General features: G+C 37.8%; 1 protein-coding gene across 1 annotated transcript in view; it reads left to right on the top strand.

Annotated features, from left to right (window-relative positions):
- The window catches only part of LOC132545679 (cadherin EGF LAG seven-pass G-type receptor 1-like), a 33,300-nt gene that overhangs the window by 5,730 nt on the left and 9,470 nt on the right, over positions 1–18,100 (top strand). The window contains exons 4-15 of the mRNA XM_060209367.1: positions 18–323; positions 598–915; positions 7,360–7,425; positions 7,738–7,857; positions 8,912–9,018; positions 9,730–9,888; positions 11,663–11,764; positions 14,888–15,095; positions 15,404–15,553; positions 16,065–16,134; positions 16,318–16,435; positions 17,946–17,995. Coding sequence (XP_060065350.1) covers positions 18–323; positions 598–915; positions 7,360–7,425; positions 7,738–7,857; positions 8,912–9,018; positions 9,730–9,888; positions 11,663–11,764; positions 14,888–15,095; positions 15,404–15,553; positions 16,065–16,134; positions 16,318–16,435; positions 17,946–17,995 — 1,774 coding nt within the window. The remainder of the gene's footprint in view (positions 1–17; positions 324–597; positions 916–7,359; positions 7,426–7,737; positions 7,858–8,911; positions 9,019–9,729; positions 9,889–11,662; positions 11,765–14,887; positions 15,096–15,403; positions 15,554–16,064; positions 16,135–16,317; positions 16,436–17,945; positions 17,996–18,100) is intronic.

Below are 18,100 nucleotides of genomic sequence, written 5' to 3' on the forward strand. Positions count from 1 at the left end.
TGTGTATGTATTTGCAGCCACCGCCATAGACTCCCGGTTGGAGTTTAAGGAGAAGGAGCCGAAGCGGTACACGTTGCTGCTAGGGAAAGGATTTCCGAGGGTAGAGGCATTTACCATAGTGTATTGGATTCGACTGAGCAAGAATCATTCTGCTTCCAAAAATGGCACAATTCTCTCCTACAAACAGGGAACCACTCTTGATATTATTCAGATGGGAGTCGACCACAGACTCTGGTTTCGGCTGTTTGACCGAGTGAAATACACCAAGATCATTCTTCCGGCCGGCGAGTGGGCCCATGTAGCTTGGACATGGAACAAGAAAGGTGCACTTTTTAGTTTATCGGCACATTTCTGAATTCAAATGTTTAACGTGCGTTACAATGAATTTACAAATCTACCAATACCGGTACCGTGCCGTTCATTTCATAATACAAGACTGACAATGAAATATTATGACAGTAATGACATACAAAAGACACCATTGACTGAGATATGACATTAGATTTAGGGGTAATATAATATTATAATTAGATATGCAAATGTAACGTATAAGATAAGTTAAATTCTTACTTACTTGTTGTTTAATTTCTATTTCAGATGGTTCATGGAAACTGTATTGGAATACCGAAGAGGTAAACAGCGGCCGAAGGAACGCTTTCCGGAAGTTCGTACCCGGGGGAGGAGAGTTTGTACTGGGCCAGGCGTCCCGGGAAGCCTTTGATTTCGACTCAAGTGTTGCATTCATGGGTGACCTGGCTCATCTCCACGTGTGGGATTTTGTCATGAGTCACGATGATATCGTCTGGCTAAACACCTCATGTACGTTCATGTATTGTGGAAATGTCGCTCAGTGGGCAGACTTCCGGAGTGGAACTCGAGGTGCCATGCGCATGAGATGGCCTTCCGGTATCCTAAGTAAGTTACATGTGAAACGGAAGTAATTTATAAACTTATAGACCTGTTCCGGGTGAACACCATGTAAAAACAATCCATTACATAAGTGTTGAATATTTTCTTTAAACTTAACACACACACACACACAATGTAGTTTAGGGGTAACTTGCACAAACAATGAACACTTTATTATACAGTTCAACACAGATATCACCCTGTAATTGCTTACATTTCACCAATTCACGTTACACATACTGATCTGATGTACATGTTGTTCATTATCTAGTTCACCACATATTTTGCAGAAGGTCGAAGATTATGATATCATGTGATGGCGTCATGTTTGTAAACCGTCTCCATTGTTTTGAACACCACAAATCCCGTCATTTGTGTAATTAATCCAATACTGTCTACGTCTCATCGTTCTCGTTGGTTTGGAAATAAGGTATTCTGAACATTTTTCAAGCATCGGTTGAAAATCACTTGTGATCATTGTGACTTTTGTGTCTCAATTGTGTAAAAGTATAAGCGAAATTCATTGAAGCCGTCCTCCTATTCTATTGCAGGTGGGATATTAACAACCCTACAGAGTATGTTCTATGTTTTCCTCTCTCTCTCTCTTTTTTTTTTATAATTTTCTACGCCTTTTTACGATTGTTCACTAGTTAACATGCACGTGTGGTGTAGTTTTGCGCTGCCAGGTAATGATCATTACAAGGCAGCTGGAGTCGCCACACACGCAACTCAAGTCCCTGTTATTGTTGTGAAGCATTTATAATAGTCAAACGTTTAAACTTATTTTCCTTGTTGTCTTTTTATCTTGTTGTTGTAAAATTTGAATTTTTTTACATACTAATTCTTACCGATGTCCATGCAACATAGAGGTACGGCAAGGAAAGTTTAAAGTTCCCCGTCACGTACAGGTTCAAGAATCCATATGCAGCCATAATGATTGGTTTCGTAGCCTCTACTGGTCACGAAAGGTCATCCGTAGATTCTAGCTGGTTTGCATGACGTTTTTTAAATCAGGGATTTTATTGAAACTTTTTATGGTAGTGCCAACTTTTTTATGTATATTTTTTCATTTTCTAAAACTCAATATAGATTCACATCTAAATCAATTGTTTTACAACTTTCGTTAATATGTGTTGGTGTAAGGTAGGTCCACGTAGTAATTTTGGAATGCTCTGTAATTTTTTTTCTTATAATATCATGTCTCCATTTTTAGACTCGTGGCACCTCGAGGCTATAGCCACACAACTTTCTGTAAGCATGGGTGAGATATCGACATTGCACCGACTGTGTAAACGACGAAACACTACTCTAGAATGTTACAAAATTGTAACAAGATGTCAAGATTGTTTCAGAATTTATTTCAAATAACCGTATATAATGAATGTTTTGAGGTTTTACCTACATGTGATGAAACAAGTGCACCCTACTTAAGTAAATGTATAAAATTTAAATAAACAAAGCGGAATGCAAATAAAAAGTAAAAAGAATAATGAAGAAATAAATCGCCCACACCGTCCGTTTTACTTATATTTGATTTATCATATTGTCGGTCGGGTTTAAGTTCATTCATCTTCTCTATGTGAAATAAAACGGATTAGATGAATTGCCCCAAACAGAAGGATTGACTAATTGTAAATCAGGTCTTTTGAAGACTAAGAAACTTATTTTAACAGAAATTGCCGAGCGTTTTGCAAGTTTTGTGTTTACCACTTAGAGAATATTTAAGAAACATTTTGCTGGCGACCTTTCAACTAACAAACTATTTTATGATAAAGTCAGAGAAGTGAGTCTGTGCTGATTCTCACCACTCACTTACATCACGTCAAAAACTGACTGCAGGACATCGCAAGCTGGTATCGCATCGATTTTCGCTCTGATAACCAGTATGAATGGTTAAATTCTGTATATCGCTAAAGATTGATTAAAATAATCAATATAATTTTAACATAGAAAAATCTGAAGTCCTGGAATCAAGAGATGTGGTGTTTCCTCGAGGGCATTCTGGGGTCACAATCAAGATGACGTCATCAAAATTCAAATCAACCTCGTGAGAACATCCAAACTCTCAGAACCATTCGTGCAAGTCATATAAACAAAAACGATGCATTTTAAGCCATTCTTATACGCGATATATAAATTCTAGAACTATATATGTGTAGCTTGTGATCACATCAACCAACAACCACTCGTCAATGCTAAACAAACACCCATATCCAGTCCCTGGCTCGTAATAACCAAGATCAAGTTCGAAAGGTGCCATGATGTAAACAGTGCAATGTCCTGACTGTCACGAAGACTAGCAAGAAGGTCTCATAAAGTATGAGAATTTAAGTTTCTTAATTCAGATTTTTGAAAAAAAGCGAAAAAGGCGAGAAAAATAGTGATGTATTTCATGGTGTGTAAAAAAACAAGGACAAAGTTCTGTTATATTAAGGAATTTGGTAGTACCAGTAGGGCAGCTTGTCTGGTACCACCTTCTTAAAACTGGACAACATCACTCAAGATAACACCACAGTGATGTTTGGTAGTATCAGAAAACCAGCTTGTCTGGAACAAACTTCTTAACAGTGGACAATAACTCCCAAGATAACACTGGAGTGATGTTTGGTAGCATCAGTAGGCCAGCTTGGACAACATTATAAGATAATGTTGCTTTAAGTGATGTATAATTGTCAATTATGAACTATTACTTATCATATCTACATTTCGACAGTTTGTTTTATTTACAATGCTGAAGAAAACGCTTTTTCGCCATTAATTGGACGTTATCATGTGACACAATGACGGAATGTTTCCAATTTGGCAAGAATGGTTGTCAGCAACACTAAGTAAAAAGAAAATAGTTCTAGAATAACACATTTTTTATTTTAAAGAGATGTTTTGAATATTTACATTTTAGTTCACATACTGTTTGATTGCTATCGGATTCACACTAACTTTCTATCACTTGACGTTTACCGAAGTGTAAACATCAAATTTTATCGTAAGGCGAAATAAAGAATACACACCGGAAATGTAAATATCTGTACGTGAACTGATGAATAGGGGATAATCACCCCATTTTAAGTGATGTTTGGACGTATCACATTAAAAGACCTATTTAAAGGCACAACTATATAAGACTATGCAGTTTGTTTATTTGAACATAGTGTAATTCAAAATAAAAGCTCTTCAAAGCAATGATTATTAAGTCAACAATTTTAAATATAAAAACTGCCGCTAGAAATCGGAAAATGGGAGGAAATCTGACTTGAACATGTTGTTCTGTGTAATACATGTAAAACACCAGTTGTGACTTGTCTGCACTTAAACTACACTGATTCAAACTTACACAAACAGATGTGAAAACGAAATTGAACTCGAATGAGATTTATCAGTTTGATATAGGTATTTTATAGATTGTAAGTGAGAGTTTTTTTTAAAATGCCGGTTTCCTTTATCAAGCAAAAGAATGCAAATAATTGAGTGTTGTCGACAGGTCGCTATTCGGTGAATGGATGAAAATGTAAAGTCTGATGTCAAATTGTCAGGACATTCTCGTCCTGCTTGCACTCTAATACAACAGGCAGTCTGAAGGATGGTCGGTGTTTCATTCGTTCCTCCCTTTATATTATTACTGTAGTGTAACTATTGTTCCGGAAGCTTATACTTTTCACGGTCTAGGATTATGTAACATTTTATAAACATGTCAATATCTGTGATGTATCTTTTATCTCGAGTTTTCATGCCGATGCTACTATTTTGATATCTATACTGTTCGTTCGTAATGTCGCAGAACTCTCTGTTTACCGTTCTCTCTTAATGTCGCAGAACTCTCTGTTTACCGTTCTCTCTTAATGTCGCAGAACTCTCTGTTTACTATTCTCTCTTAATGTCGCAGAACTCTCTGTTTACTATTCTCTCTTAATGTCGCAGAACTCTCTGTTTACTGTTCTCTCTTAATGTCGCAGAACTCTCTGTTTACTATTCTCTCTTAATGTCGCAGAACTCTCTGTTTACTGTTCTCTCTTAATGTCGCAGAACTCTCTGTTTACCGTTCTCTCTTAATGTCGCAGAACTCTCTGTTTACCGTTCTCTCTTAATGTCGCGGGCTCTCTGTTTACTGTTCTCTCTTAATGTCGCAGAACTCTCTGTTTACTGTTCTCTCTTAATGTCGCAGAACTCTCTGTTTACCGTTCTCTCTTAATGTCGCAGAGCTCTCTGTTTACCGTTCTCTCTTAATGTCGCAGTACTATTCTCTCTTAATGTCGCAGAACTCTCTGTTTACTATTCTCTCTTAATGTCGCAGAACTCTCTGTTTACTATTCTCTCTTAATGTCGTGGAACTCTCTGTTTACTGTTCTCTCTTAATGTCTGTTTACTATTCTCTCAGAACTCTCTGTTTACTGTTCTCTCTTAATGTTCTCTCTGTTTACTATTCTCTCTTAATGTCGCGGAACTCTCTCTCTGTTTCTCTCTTAATGTCGCGGAACTCTCTCGTTCTCTCGTAATGTCGCGGAGCTTTGTTTACTATTCTCTCTTAATGTCGCGGAACTCTCTGTTTACTGTTCTCTCTTAATGTCGTGGAACTCTCTGTTTACTGTTCTCTCTTAATGTCGCGGGCTCTCTGTTTACTATTCTCTCTTAATGTCGCGGGCTCTCTGTTTACTATTCTCTCTTAATGTCGCAGAACTCTCTGTTTACTATTCTCTCTTAATGTCGCAGAACTCTCTGTTTACTATTCTCTCTTAATGTCGCAGAACTCTCTGTTTACTGTTCTCTCTTAATGTCGCGGAACTCTCTGTTTACTATTCTCTTAATGTCGCGGAACTCTCTGTTTACTGTTCTCTCTTAATGTCGCGGGCTCTCTGTTTAATGTTCTCTCGTAATGTCGCAGAACTCTCTGTTTACTGTTCTCTCGTAATGTCGCGGGCTCTCTGTTTACTATTCTCTCTTAATGTCGCAGAACTCTCTGTTTACTGTTCTCTCTTAATGTCGCAGAACTCTCTGTTTACTATTCTCTCTTAATGTCGCGGAACTCTCTGTTTACTATTCTCTCTTAATGTCGCGGAGCTCTGTTTACTGTTCTCTCTTAATGTCGCGGAGCTCTGTTTACTGTTCTCTCTTAATGTCGCGGGGCTCTCTGTTTATTGTTCTCTCGTAATGTTGCAGAACTCTCTGTTTACTGTTTGGTACGCTGCTGGCGAGTCTTAGTTCTAATTTATAGCAATCTTTTATCTACAGGTAGTAACCCAGTCGTGACGGCCTGTAGTAATATACTTGTAATTCTTCTATAATTGCACCAAACTTGAGTTTTTCACATATTTGAATATAAACTTTATTTATTTTACAATTGCGAAACAAGCTTTCAGCTAATAATAATTACTCCGGTTGAACTGTATAGAAGCGTGCGAGGGCTGTGAGAAGAAACCAAGTACCCGAAGAAAACCCACGTGGTCGGGCAGGTAACCCGCTACCTTATCATGTCCGTGCCGGGAATCGAACCCCGCACCCGTAGGTGAAAGACGAATGTGCTACCATTGCGCACCCCGACCACACATGTACCTCTTCAATCTCTAAGATTTTAGTTGGAAGATATTTCAAAGAACATTACCAGTTGCAAAGCTTGTTACTTCTTGTAGATTGGCCGGCAACAGACGCGATAGCATTTCGTTTTATGTTTTCATTCTGTTGCTGATGTCTCGAAAAATCATTCCTTCTTCCCCAATACTTGGTAATCTTTGTGTCGTGTCTGTAACATGATCATTAAGATGAGACTGTTTTCTCCCAGCCAATCACTGGTACACCTTATCTTGCCCGTAACGCCAGTCTGTGCTATCGCTTTGGAGTGTTTATTGAATTATCGATGGTTAAGAATCAATACGTACGTATTATTGAGCGATTATTGGCGGCGTTTCTGCAGTCGCCATCAGATACTCGGTTGGATGTTGACACCAACGTTACACGACGGTAGACACGTGACTGGACTGTTCGGGGCCTACAGACTGCAACGCGCGGTCTTACGACGTTGTAAACTTCCACTATCAGATCTGAGATAATTTGAAGTCGTGGAATTCAGGGGAAGAATGGGTAGAATGACGATGGATGGATTTGTGGGAGATAGTTTCACATTGTAGTAAGAACACCAGGCTATTTTGCAATGCTTTCTTTTCTTTGCTGATGTTATCTTTAGAGTTTATTTTTGAATTCGATAAATGTCTAATCAGATTAGCAAAGTTCAATCAACAAATCTACACAATACAGACACTAGAATATAAAGAATTGAACATGTATAGTACATGCTGACGAGGTAACACGATCATTGTTATGACTATACACCATGACTAATGCATAATGATCCCAGGGATGGAGATAATTTAAAGTCTACATTTATGTAGACATGAATATCATAACATCAACAAATATGACAGTAATAGGGTAAAATATCGTAAATGTCTCTTTATTTTCCAGAAGAGAAATGTAAGACGGCTGAAGAGGAGGCAGTCACATGCAACAAACACTGCAGTCTAACTATAGGTAAATAATACATTTGTTCAACAAACACCGCAGTCTGACTATAGGTAAATACTACATTTGTTCAACAAACACTACAGTCTGACTATGGGTAAATACTACATTTGTTCAACAAACACTACAGTTTGACTATAGGTAAATACTACATTCATAGTGTGCACCGTGTCTTTATCTTAGCCGTCCTTCGTAATCTGGTCGTGTTTCAGAAGGGGTATGTATGTAGTGCAGTGTATAACGTGTGTCTAAATTGTCATTTGTTTTATTCTATGTAGATTTACTACTGTTGAAAATTGATGATTTTTTTTTCATCTCCAGGTGCGCAATGCAATAAGGATATCGTTGAAAATATAGTTTGGGAGAGGACGAAAGCTGTCAATTATCTCAACGTATCATGTCCTGGTCAGACGAATCTGGAGGCCATGAACGAAACTGTAGGTAGGTTTGATATGTCACCTGGCGAACTACCATAGGTGGAATAATCCTTTTTATACGTCGCTTTCCTGTCTACCGCACATTGAACGAAACTATCGGTAAATTTAATACGTCGCGTTGCTATTTACCGCACATTGAACGAAACTATCGGTAAATTTAATACGTCGCCTTGCTATTTACCGCACATTGAACGAAACTATCGGTAAATTTAATACGTCGCCTTGCTATTTACCGCACATTGAACGAAACTATCGGTAAATTTGATACGTCGCTTTCCTATGGTAAATTTAATACGTCGTTTTCCTGTCTACCGCAGACTGAACGAAACTATCGGTAAATCTGATACGTCGCTTTCCTGTTTTCCGCAGACTGAACGAAACTATCGGTAAATTTAATACGTCGCTTTCCTGTCTACCACACACTGAACGAAACTATCGGTAAATTTAATACGTCGCTTTCCTGTCTACCGCAGATTGAACGAAACTATTGGTGAATTTAATACGTCGCTTTCCTGTCTACCACACATTGAACGAAACTATTGGTAAACTCGATACGTTGCTTTCCTGTCAAACGCACACTGAACGAGACTATCGGTAACTTTGATACGTCGTCTAAGTATCTCCTTTATGACTAATGCTTGTTTGAATTTTTTTCCAGTAAACAACAGAAGAGGTTTTTCATTGCACTAATTCCCCATTGGATGTATTGGGAATTCACACACTCCCGAGATAACTTTGATAAACTAAAGTATAATTTTTACAAGCAGGAGTAAAATTATAATTTGGTTTTGAAGGTGATATGTACTGCCGGACATTTAGGCGTCATGATCACGTCTTTTAAATCATTGCACTCTAAATACAATTCAAAGAGCCGTCATTGACGTCCTCGAAATGAACCTCTGTAGAAAATGAAAGTAGTAGAAGAACGCCTCTAGCTGATTAAAATGAAAATTTTATGACGCGATCATATTGGTACATTGTAAGTAAAATACAGGCACAACAGATATATCTGCCAGAATCAGAGTGTGAATATAATACCGGTGTATGTGTTTGTACAGAGAACGCCACAAGACTTTGTGAACAGACCCCACAGAATGACGGGATTTGGGGAAGGCCTTTCATAGACAAGTGTATCTCAGAGGACCTGATGGAAATCAAGGACAAAGTGAGTCTGCTGACAATTCAAACGACGAAATGGTGCTACAATGCTGTCCTCAGTCTGCCGCAGCTTCCAGAGGGGCATTGCACTGGTATTAGTTGTCATGAATACATGATGCGCGTCATTGCGGTGTAGTTCAATCCAATTTTCCAATGCCAATTTAAAATGCTGTCCCCAATTTCAACAGTATCGATTGTTTCAAGTTTTATGTCAGGTTGATTCGGATGAAAAGTCGTTCATAGGGTGCGTAATGAGCTCATTACAACTATAATAAAGGGGATCGCTAGCTGACATCGGCATTTTACACCATCGTGGATGTAGTTATCATCGCCTAGTGGTTGATGTCCCGAAACCCCCCTGACGTTTTCATGCATAAAATCTGTTTGCTGAATAGTTCATGTAAACGGACGTTGTGCTTTTACGTAATCACAAACAGGCCAAAAACTTTCCCTAGTATAATTTGTTTGAAGACTAAATTTTGCGTTTGGTACATTAATTGCTTGTCACATATATATAGAACTAAATACCGACGTGTGACATTAATGTACAATAAAAAAATGACGAAATGCTCAGAAGCAGCTGTTCCATCAACAAAATCAATACATTGGATCAATTAGGCAGAGCCATACGCATCGATCTGGCAATATATTGGATACGTATTGCAGTGCATCAAACAAGAATTTCAGAATACATTTATATTTTTTGCTTACTTGGCAGGTTAAGAGGGCTTTTAAAGGACCAGATATAAATGAGAGCGTAGTCTTCTATCTTGCCGAATTGTTGTTAAACCACACAATTAACAACGTGTATACCAACCCTATAGACGTGGCTACAGTCATAGACCTACTGGATCTCATAGTGGACACTCAGGATGAGGTAAGGTATCACGTGATAGGTACACCAACCCTATAGACGGTGACTACGGTCATAGACCTACTGGATCTCGTAGTGGACATTCAGGATGAGGTAAGGTATCACGTGATAGGTACACCAACCCTATAGACGTGGCTACGGTCATAGACCTACTGGATCTCATAGTGGACACTCAGGACGAAGTAAAGTATCACGTGATAGATACACCAACCCCATAGACGTGGCTACGGTCATAGACCTACCCTACTGGATCTCATAGTGGACACTCAGGATGAGGTAAGGTATCACGTGATAGGTACACCAACCCTATAGACGGTGACTACGGTCATAGACCTACTGGATCTCGTAGTGGACATTCAGGACGAGGTAAGGTATCACGTGATAGGTACACCAACCCTATAGACGTGGCTACGGTCATAGACCTACCCTACTGGATCTCATAGTGGACACTCAGGACGAAGTAAAGTATCACGTGATAGATACACCAACCCCATAGACGTGGCTACGGTCATATACCTACTGGATCTCATAGTGGACAATTAGGACGAGGTAAGGTATCACGTGATAGGTACACCAACAATATAGACGTGGCTACGGTCATAGACCTACCCTACTGGATCTCATAGTGGACACTCAGGACGAGATACACCAACCCCATAGACGTGGCTACGGTCATATACCTACTGGATCTCATAGTGATAGATACACCAACCCCATAGACGTGGCTACGGTCATAGACCTACCCTACTGGATCTCGTAGTGGACACTCAGGACGGGGTAAGGTATCACGTGACATTTACAACGTGATCCGCCATTCTTATTTCTTTGGAAAGATTGGTTAATGCTATATTTGAATGAAGGGAATATAATTATGTCTGTGGACAAGGATAAAGTTATAAGTGCCTTGTTTACAGGTACAACAACATACCTAATATATAGTAATGAAGTGTTGTTTTTACACAAGGTATACAGACTTGAATTGTTTACGATTTAGCGTATTCTTTTAACAATGATAGACCGAGTAGATTTAGTCCGCTGTGAAATTAAATCTAACGCTGCATGTTTAACCCATTCTGGCATAGTTTTCCACGGAATCCATAAGTATCTTGAAAATTCACATTCTAATTAATGGAAGGGGATTCGCGATATTTTGGACCTTGCATGAAAAACGGTCTGACATTCTGTAGTTTAAAGTTTTGGATAATGCTTAGGTTGCCAGTTGCTAAATAGGTGCCGCGATGGACAATAGTCATAAGGAGAGGTAGAACAAGAACAGTTCGAAAGAGGAATAGTTCGTAGGTCATCTAGATTCAGTTGTTACAGCGTTACGAGGTAAGGTTGTGTGATCAATACAGTGTCTCACTCGATAACCCATTATAAAATCCCGGTAGGTGTAAAGCGTCGCGTGAAGAAGTTACGTCTTATTGTTGTAATTTAGTCATAACACACTTATTTATTTGAACAAGTTACTTTTATCTCAGAGCCGTGTTTCATTCCAGATTTCGGTGTCTAAGGTATATTGCTTTAAAATAATTTAACATTATCTACATGAACCAAACTCATAAGGATGGAGGAGAAATTGAACTACATGTAACACCTGACCACCCATTACATGATCAGCTATGTTTTATAATCATATTACTGAAAGGTGCGCCAGTGTTTTGTTTGCTATGAATATTTTGCTATTTTTACCCATCTTTAAATGATTTTATCAACAACGCGTCAAGCACATTCATTTATAGGGTGACGTTGTTTATGTAAATTTACTTTTTTTCAGGTTTCTATCCTCCAAGAGAAGAAATGGAGAGAAGGACGAAATGTTTATGCCCAAACTGTAAATGTTGTTAGAACAAAGGAAGAAACTAAAAACTTCACAGAGGTAGGTTTTTTGTGTCTGTACACCAATACTATATTACTAGATGTTTTTTGTTGTCTTGATGAAGGATTTCATTCTACACGTGTAAGAACTGCGTCAAACCGTTTTGCCTTGAGATATACATAAGTACATGGCACAAGTACGAGTACTTTGAATACGCTGCAATACTGAATCAAGTAATCGATGTAAGAAAGTGTTGTGCCTTACAGGTGAACTACTCTGTCATCCTCAATAAGCAGCAGTCCTCCAAAAATCAATTGTCCAATTAAGAGCGTAATTAGTAATTGCCTCGTTGTCTTCGGAGTCAGAAGTCCAGTACCCATTTTCTCTGCGGATAAGTAGTTATACCTGATAACACATTGTTTCATTGAATCAGTTACGATTCTTGAAAATCCAATGTCTTCCCGAATCACGTGATACCCCATCCTAGATTTTTCTATCTCGCCCGATCTGTCTAGTACCCTAGCGGTTTTTTTATTACGCATCGGCTTATTCATCCGCGTGTAGGCGTATACATTTAGAAATCGTTTCAAAATTTACTATCTGCTTTATATGATCTGTTTAGTGTATGTTTTAAGTTGTTAAGATTCCAGGTGTTATAGCTAAAATAAGATCTTCACTGTAAAATGTGTTGTATTTTTTGTAAGTGCGGCCTACATTGTTTACGCTGCAAACGTTGTTTAAAAATGAAGAGACTGTGTGGGTAGTTTGAGGCTCCCACGGGGTACACAAAAACTCTGATGAAATATTGAATGATTTTTATAGTAGTAGGCGGGCCCACAAACTCTATTACCTGTAACTGAGCGAGATCGGGGTATCTCAGTCGAGGGCTACGATCCTGTAGGTAACAGATTTTATTAGTCTCACCGTAATATAGACGGGGGAATTCCCTGTCAGGACAATGATATGACGTCACAGTAACAATTCACTGACGTCACGTTAACAAGTAAATCAGCATCTGTTATATAAGATTTAATCCTGCAATGATCTCGTATGAGTGTACAATAGAAGAGGGACTATGGTTTCCATCTTTTCGCACCAGTTTTTCTCTAAGTATCGTCAGCCTATACATGATAACACTTCAACTTTTCCAAAATGAAGTTTTTTTCATTTTTCACTGCAAGTTACCTTTCAAGGATAGAATTCCTCCCACAGTGCCCCAGTAACCATTAATTAATGTCACCCCATCAAACCCTCTGTGGTGTAATATTTTGTGTTTTTAGCCTATGAAGTGTTCATGTAGTGACTTGACTTTCTATTATTTCCCCCGCTATAAAAGCCCGATACAATCAGTGTCCACCACATTAGCCGTATTATGCTGGACTGATAACTACTGTAAAACACAAAGTTCCTTTCTCAGATAACCACTGTAATCTTGTGAAATATTTACTATTCCAGCAAAACGTTGTATCGTAGTCAACATGGGTTCCCGTGTAAATCAGGCATGTGTGGTGGAGGTGTTGTTTATGTAAATACAAATAAGTTCGTGTAGTCATGCATTAAATAGGATAGGTTCATGCGGAAAACAAATACATTGTATACATACTAAAAGCTATTTTAGTGGAAATCAATACTATTATATGATTATACAACTATTTACAGTCGCTGTGTGGAACGCAACGCATGCATTTAAAACAACACATTTTCTTTGAACATGATTTGATTTACAGCGAAGACGGTCTAACACAGTTAGCTTCTACCATAGCTAACAGTAGGCCTTCTAACCAAACCACGTAGGAGGTTGGGTCACTAACAGTCTTATCTATTTTTTAAAAAAATTTATGTCATTACCTGATTTAACTTCCTAATTAAAACCTTTTTATTGGTTGACTCTTCTTTGATTATGAAGTTCGAAGTGAAACTGTAATTGATTCAGACGTTAGAGTATTTTAAGCCTTTCTCGGAAAATGCATTATTCATTGCTGAATTTGTTATTTAATATAACTAAACTTATGATTTCATCCTGGCAAAGTAGTGACAGCGCGATAAATCTACAGGTTACGTTTTCTGGTATGTAGATCTTTGGTACAAGTTTTATACGAAATGTCCAATGATTTCCCGTTCGATACGTATGATGAGCTGGTAGATAAGCATTGAATCTCTCACATGTTGTTTATAATTTTTTGTGTAACATAAGCATTTAGCTTATCGACAAGGCAGTGTCATGAAACAATATCAGTAAGCTTACAGACAAAAGAGTCATTTAACAATAACACAAAGCTTACAGACAGATCAGTGTCATGTAGCAATATCACAAAGCTTACAGACAAAACAGAGTCATTTAATAATAACACAAAGCTTACAGACAAATCAGAGCCATTTAATAATAACACAAAGCTTACAGACAAAACAGAGTCATTTAATAATAACACTAAGCTTACAGACAAAACAGAGTCATTTAATAATAACACAAAGCTTACAGACAAAACAGAGCCATTTAATAATAACACAAAGCTTACAGACAAAACAGAGCCATTTAATAATAACACAAAGCTTACAGACAAAACAGAGTCATTTAATAATAACACTTAGCTTACAGACAAAACAGTCATGTAACAATAACACAAAGCTTACAGACAAATCAGAGCCATGTAACAATAACACTTAGCTTACAGACAAAACAGTCATGTAACAATAACACAAAGCTTACAGACAAATCAGAGCCATGTAACAATAACACTTAGCTTACAGACAAATCAGAGCCATGTAACAATAACACTTAGCTTACAGACAAATCAGAGTTATTTAACAATAACACTTAGCTTACAGACAAAACAGTCATGTAACAATAACACAAAGCTTACAGACAAATCAGAGTTATTTAACAATAACACTTAGCTTACAGACAAAACAGTCATGTAACAATAACACAAAGCTTACAGACAAATCAGAGCCATGTAACAATAACACTTAGCTTACAGACAAATCAGAGCCATGTAACAATAACACTTAGCTTACAGACAAATCAGAGCCATGTAACAATAACACTTAGCTTACAGACAAATCAGAGTTATTTAACAATAACACTTAGCTTACAGACAAAACAGTCATGTAACAGTACATGTATTTTATTAGTTAATCTATATAACAGGAAACGATATGGATCTGTTTGATAATGTCTTTCAGGTGATAATTCGGACGGTGGACAATCTGTTGTCACGGAGAAACGATGTGGGATGGAACGCTACAAAACCGGCCGGTGTCGAAGGGGACAATTTACTCAGTGCTCTGGAAGCCTTCGCCCGGACCGTTGCCAAGACGATTCAGTATAACATACATATAGGAACCGTCGATGTCAATGATGCGTCTATTTTCGAAGCCAAAGGCAACATCGGTATGGAATTCATTTTTATTATAAAGTGTGCGGATATATTAATTTCATTTCTCATACTTAACATTGATGATGAGCTACAAATAACATGTTTTCTGTCTTACTATTGTATCAATCGAAATGACGTCATAATTAAGTAAAGATAATTATGAAAATGCTGGTATTTTCAAGGGTATTTGAAAAAATGATGTTCGGAGATAGAATGAAATAGCAAATAATAGTTAAATTGAAAATAAAATTACTTACATGTGTACCGCCAATTTATGCGTTTTTAGATATATTTCTACAGTATAATCATCTTTTTAATCCAGAATTCAAAGTTGATGTGCACGTGTCGAAGCTATTTCGAGGGTATACCTATCCATCTAGCCTTGACCGTAAATTGATGAAAACACCAAATAATCTCGGGGAGATAAGATTGCCTGATATTTTAAAGACACAAAATGCATCGACCATACCCGGTAAGTAATACAATGATTTAGGTTTTTGTGTCATTAGGTATGTTATGTATAAACATTTTAATTTGAATTTGACTACAATATCAACATGCCATTATTGAGGGTATTGAGTCCTCTCGCGATATAAAGTGACCTACGATACGACTCTTAACGATTGTACAAAGGACACACAGGTGAAGGGAGCATTTTGATAAATAAGGCACAGCAGCGCCAAACAATGAATTAAACTTCATCATATAGCTGTTTCGTTCTTCTATGGCTTGTCAGTGATCCTAAGGGCCTAGATTTTTATCCCAAGAGACGACTGAAGAAAATCCGAAATAGTCTAAAATCCAAAGTCAAAATCTAGATGGAAGGTGCACTAGCCCCCATAATTCAGTAAATGTCGTAATTTTCACACAACTGATGTTTCTGGCCATATAGCAACTAGATCATCATTTCATGATTTCATGCTTTACTTATCAGAAGTGTGTCTAATGTTATTATATACAGACATCATATCCTACATTTTCAGCCTTCATTTTGACTGCCAGTTTTCGCTTCAAACATCTTGCCATGTATCTGCCAAATCACGACCTTCTAACGTAAGTTATCCTACGTTTCTACAAGGTGTAGATAAAAGCCTGTTTTTGTGGCTATTTGGGGTCTATTATATGCTATCCTGATGATGTAGTCATGGGTAGTTTTCTATCGTAAATAACATAGTCCTATGACGCTCGTATGAACGTAAACTGTACATGTGATAAGGATGTTGTTTCACTTTCCAGGAAGAGTAAGGAGGACAATGTGAATACTCCTATTATTGCCCTCTATGTTTACGCTGGAGAGGCATCCTTTGTCAATAATCTATCATCTCCAATAGTGTTCAAACTACCGTTCCTTGACGTAAGTATATAAACACACAATTTTGTTACTTTAGTTTACCGTATATTGCCCCTCTGTGGCTGTACCCTTCTTCAATATGCCCTTTATTTGTATAGCGTTCGAAACATCGTCCTTCGAGATTCATGTATAAAATTGTCCTTCGAGATTTATGTATAAAATGTAAATAGTGTATGTGTAATAAATGTGTTATTTGTCCGGAATGTGACTGATCGTTGTCTTATTTCTACCTGTTGTATGAGTTGGTCTCGTGATCTAATAAATGTAGCACTATTGATTGTAGCTAAACGTAAATATTGATTGATTCTCAACTGTTCTGTACTGAAGCAAACGGGGGCCGGTTTTATGTGAGTCCCTTATCTCAGAGGTATCTGTTTGTTATTATATAATGTCTTGATACAAGGTCCCTTGATGTCCACCATAAAACCACACACAGGTGTACTAAGTGATAACCGCAATATTATTTGACGTGTTTGAATGTATAATTAATATGATGCTGCCTAGTGCGTGGTGAAATATATGTATATATCTCTCTGTGTCCCTTGGCTAGCTACCAATGAACATTGGGTGTCGGAAGAACGAGCAGATTTGCGTATGGGGTAGATGATGTTTTAGTATGATATTACGCACGAGAGAACGATAGGGAGATGATGATGGGAAGAGAATAATAGAGAAGATAGGGAGCGGGTGCAAAGGGGATGGCAATAGGGAGAGGACGAGCGGTAGATGATGAATGAAAGAGAATGATAAAGAAGATAGGGAGAGGATGATAGGGGAGGTCAATAGTGAGAGGATAATAGGGAGAACGATATGGAGAGGACGAGCGGGAAATGATAAATGAAAGAGAATAATAGAGAAGATAGGGGAAGGATGCAAAGGGGGCTGGGACAATAGATAGAAAATGATAGGGGAGGACGATAGGGAGAAGGCGACGGGGAGCGGATGATAAAAACAAGACGCAAGAGAATGGATGATACGGACAAAACGATGGGGAGAGGATGATAAGGAGTGGAGAATAGGGAGAGGAAGTTGGACAGGAATACGGTATGACAATGCGAGTTTTGTCCAGTTCATCGAGTTTATCATAGAAATCGAGAAATTCATCAATACGACTAGACATGGTCTTTAGTTGGCGTTGATGGATGTTATGATAAGTTTTTTTTATGATTGTCGTGGTTTCACCAAGCACTTGAAGAACAAAGGTTGCATCTTCCAAGCTAGTTATAAAACGGGCCTCGGTTTTCTCGGTCACTGTTGTTTTCAATGTATCTTTTATCGCAGTTTTATTTAATCTTCGAAAATAGTGAGAAATATAACCCCTTGCAAATAACCGAAAAATAAGAAAGGTAGAACCACATGAACATAACGGAAATGAGTAAAAGTAGCACTTTTCGCAAAATAACCAAAATCAGTAAAAAATAGAACCTTTGATTTTTAAAATGATTTTAAGCGTACGATAGAAAAATCTATGATAATCATCGTTTGATGTAATTGAGTTTTATTTTCTCTCCAGACTTTCAACATATCTAACCCGGAATGTGTCCGTATTAGGCATAGTTCAATGTGAGTAGCAACCACGTCACATGTATATTGGTCATTCGGCCTTCATGTGTCAAACATGGAAACATACAATAACGAGTAAGCCAAACGTTGTCCAGTAATGATAAC

The sequence above is a fragment of the Ylistrum balloti genome, unplaced genomic scaffold (assembly GCF_031769215.1).
Source record: "Ylistrum balloti isolate Yb309-2 unplaced genomic scaffold, AGI_CSIRO_Ybal_v1 Utg369852, whole genome shotgun sequence".
NCBI lineage: Eukaryota > Metazoa > Mollusca > Bivalvia > Pectinida > Pectinidae > Ylistrum > Ylistrum balloti.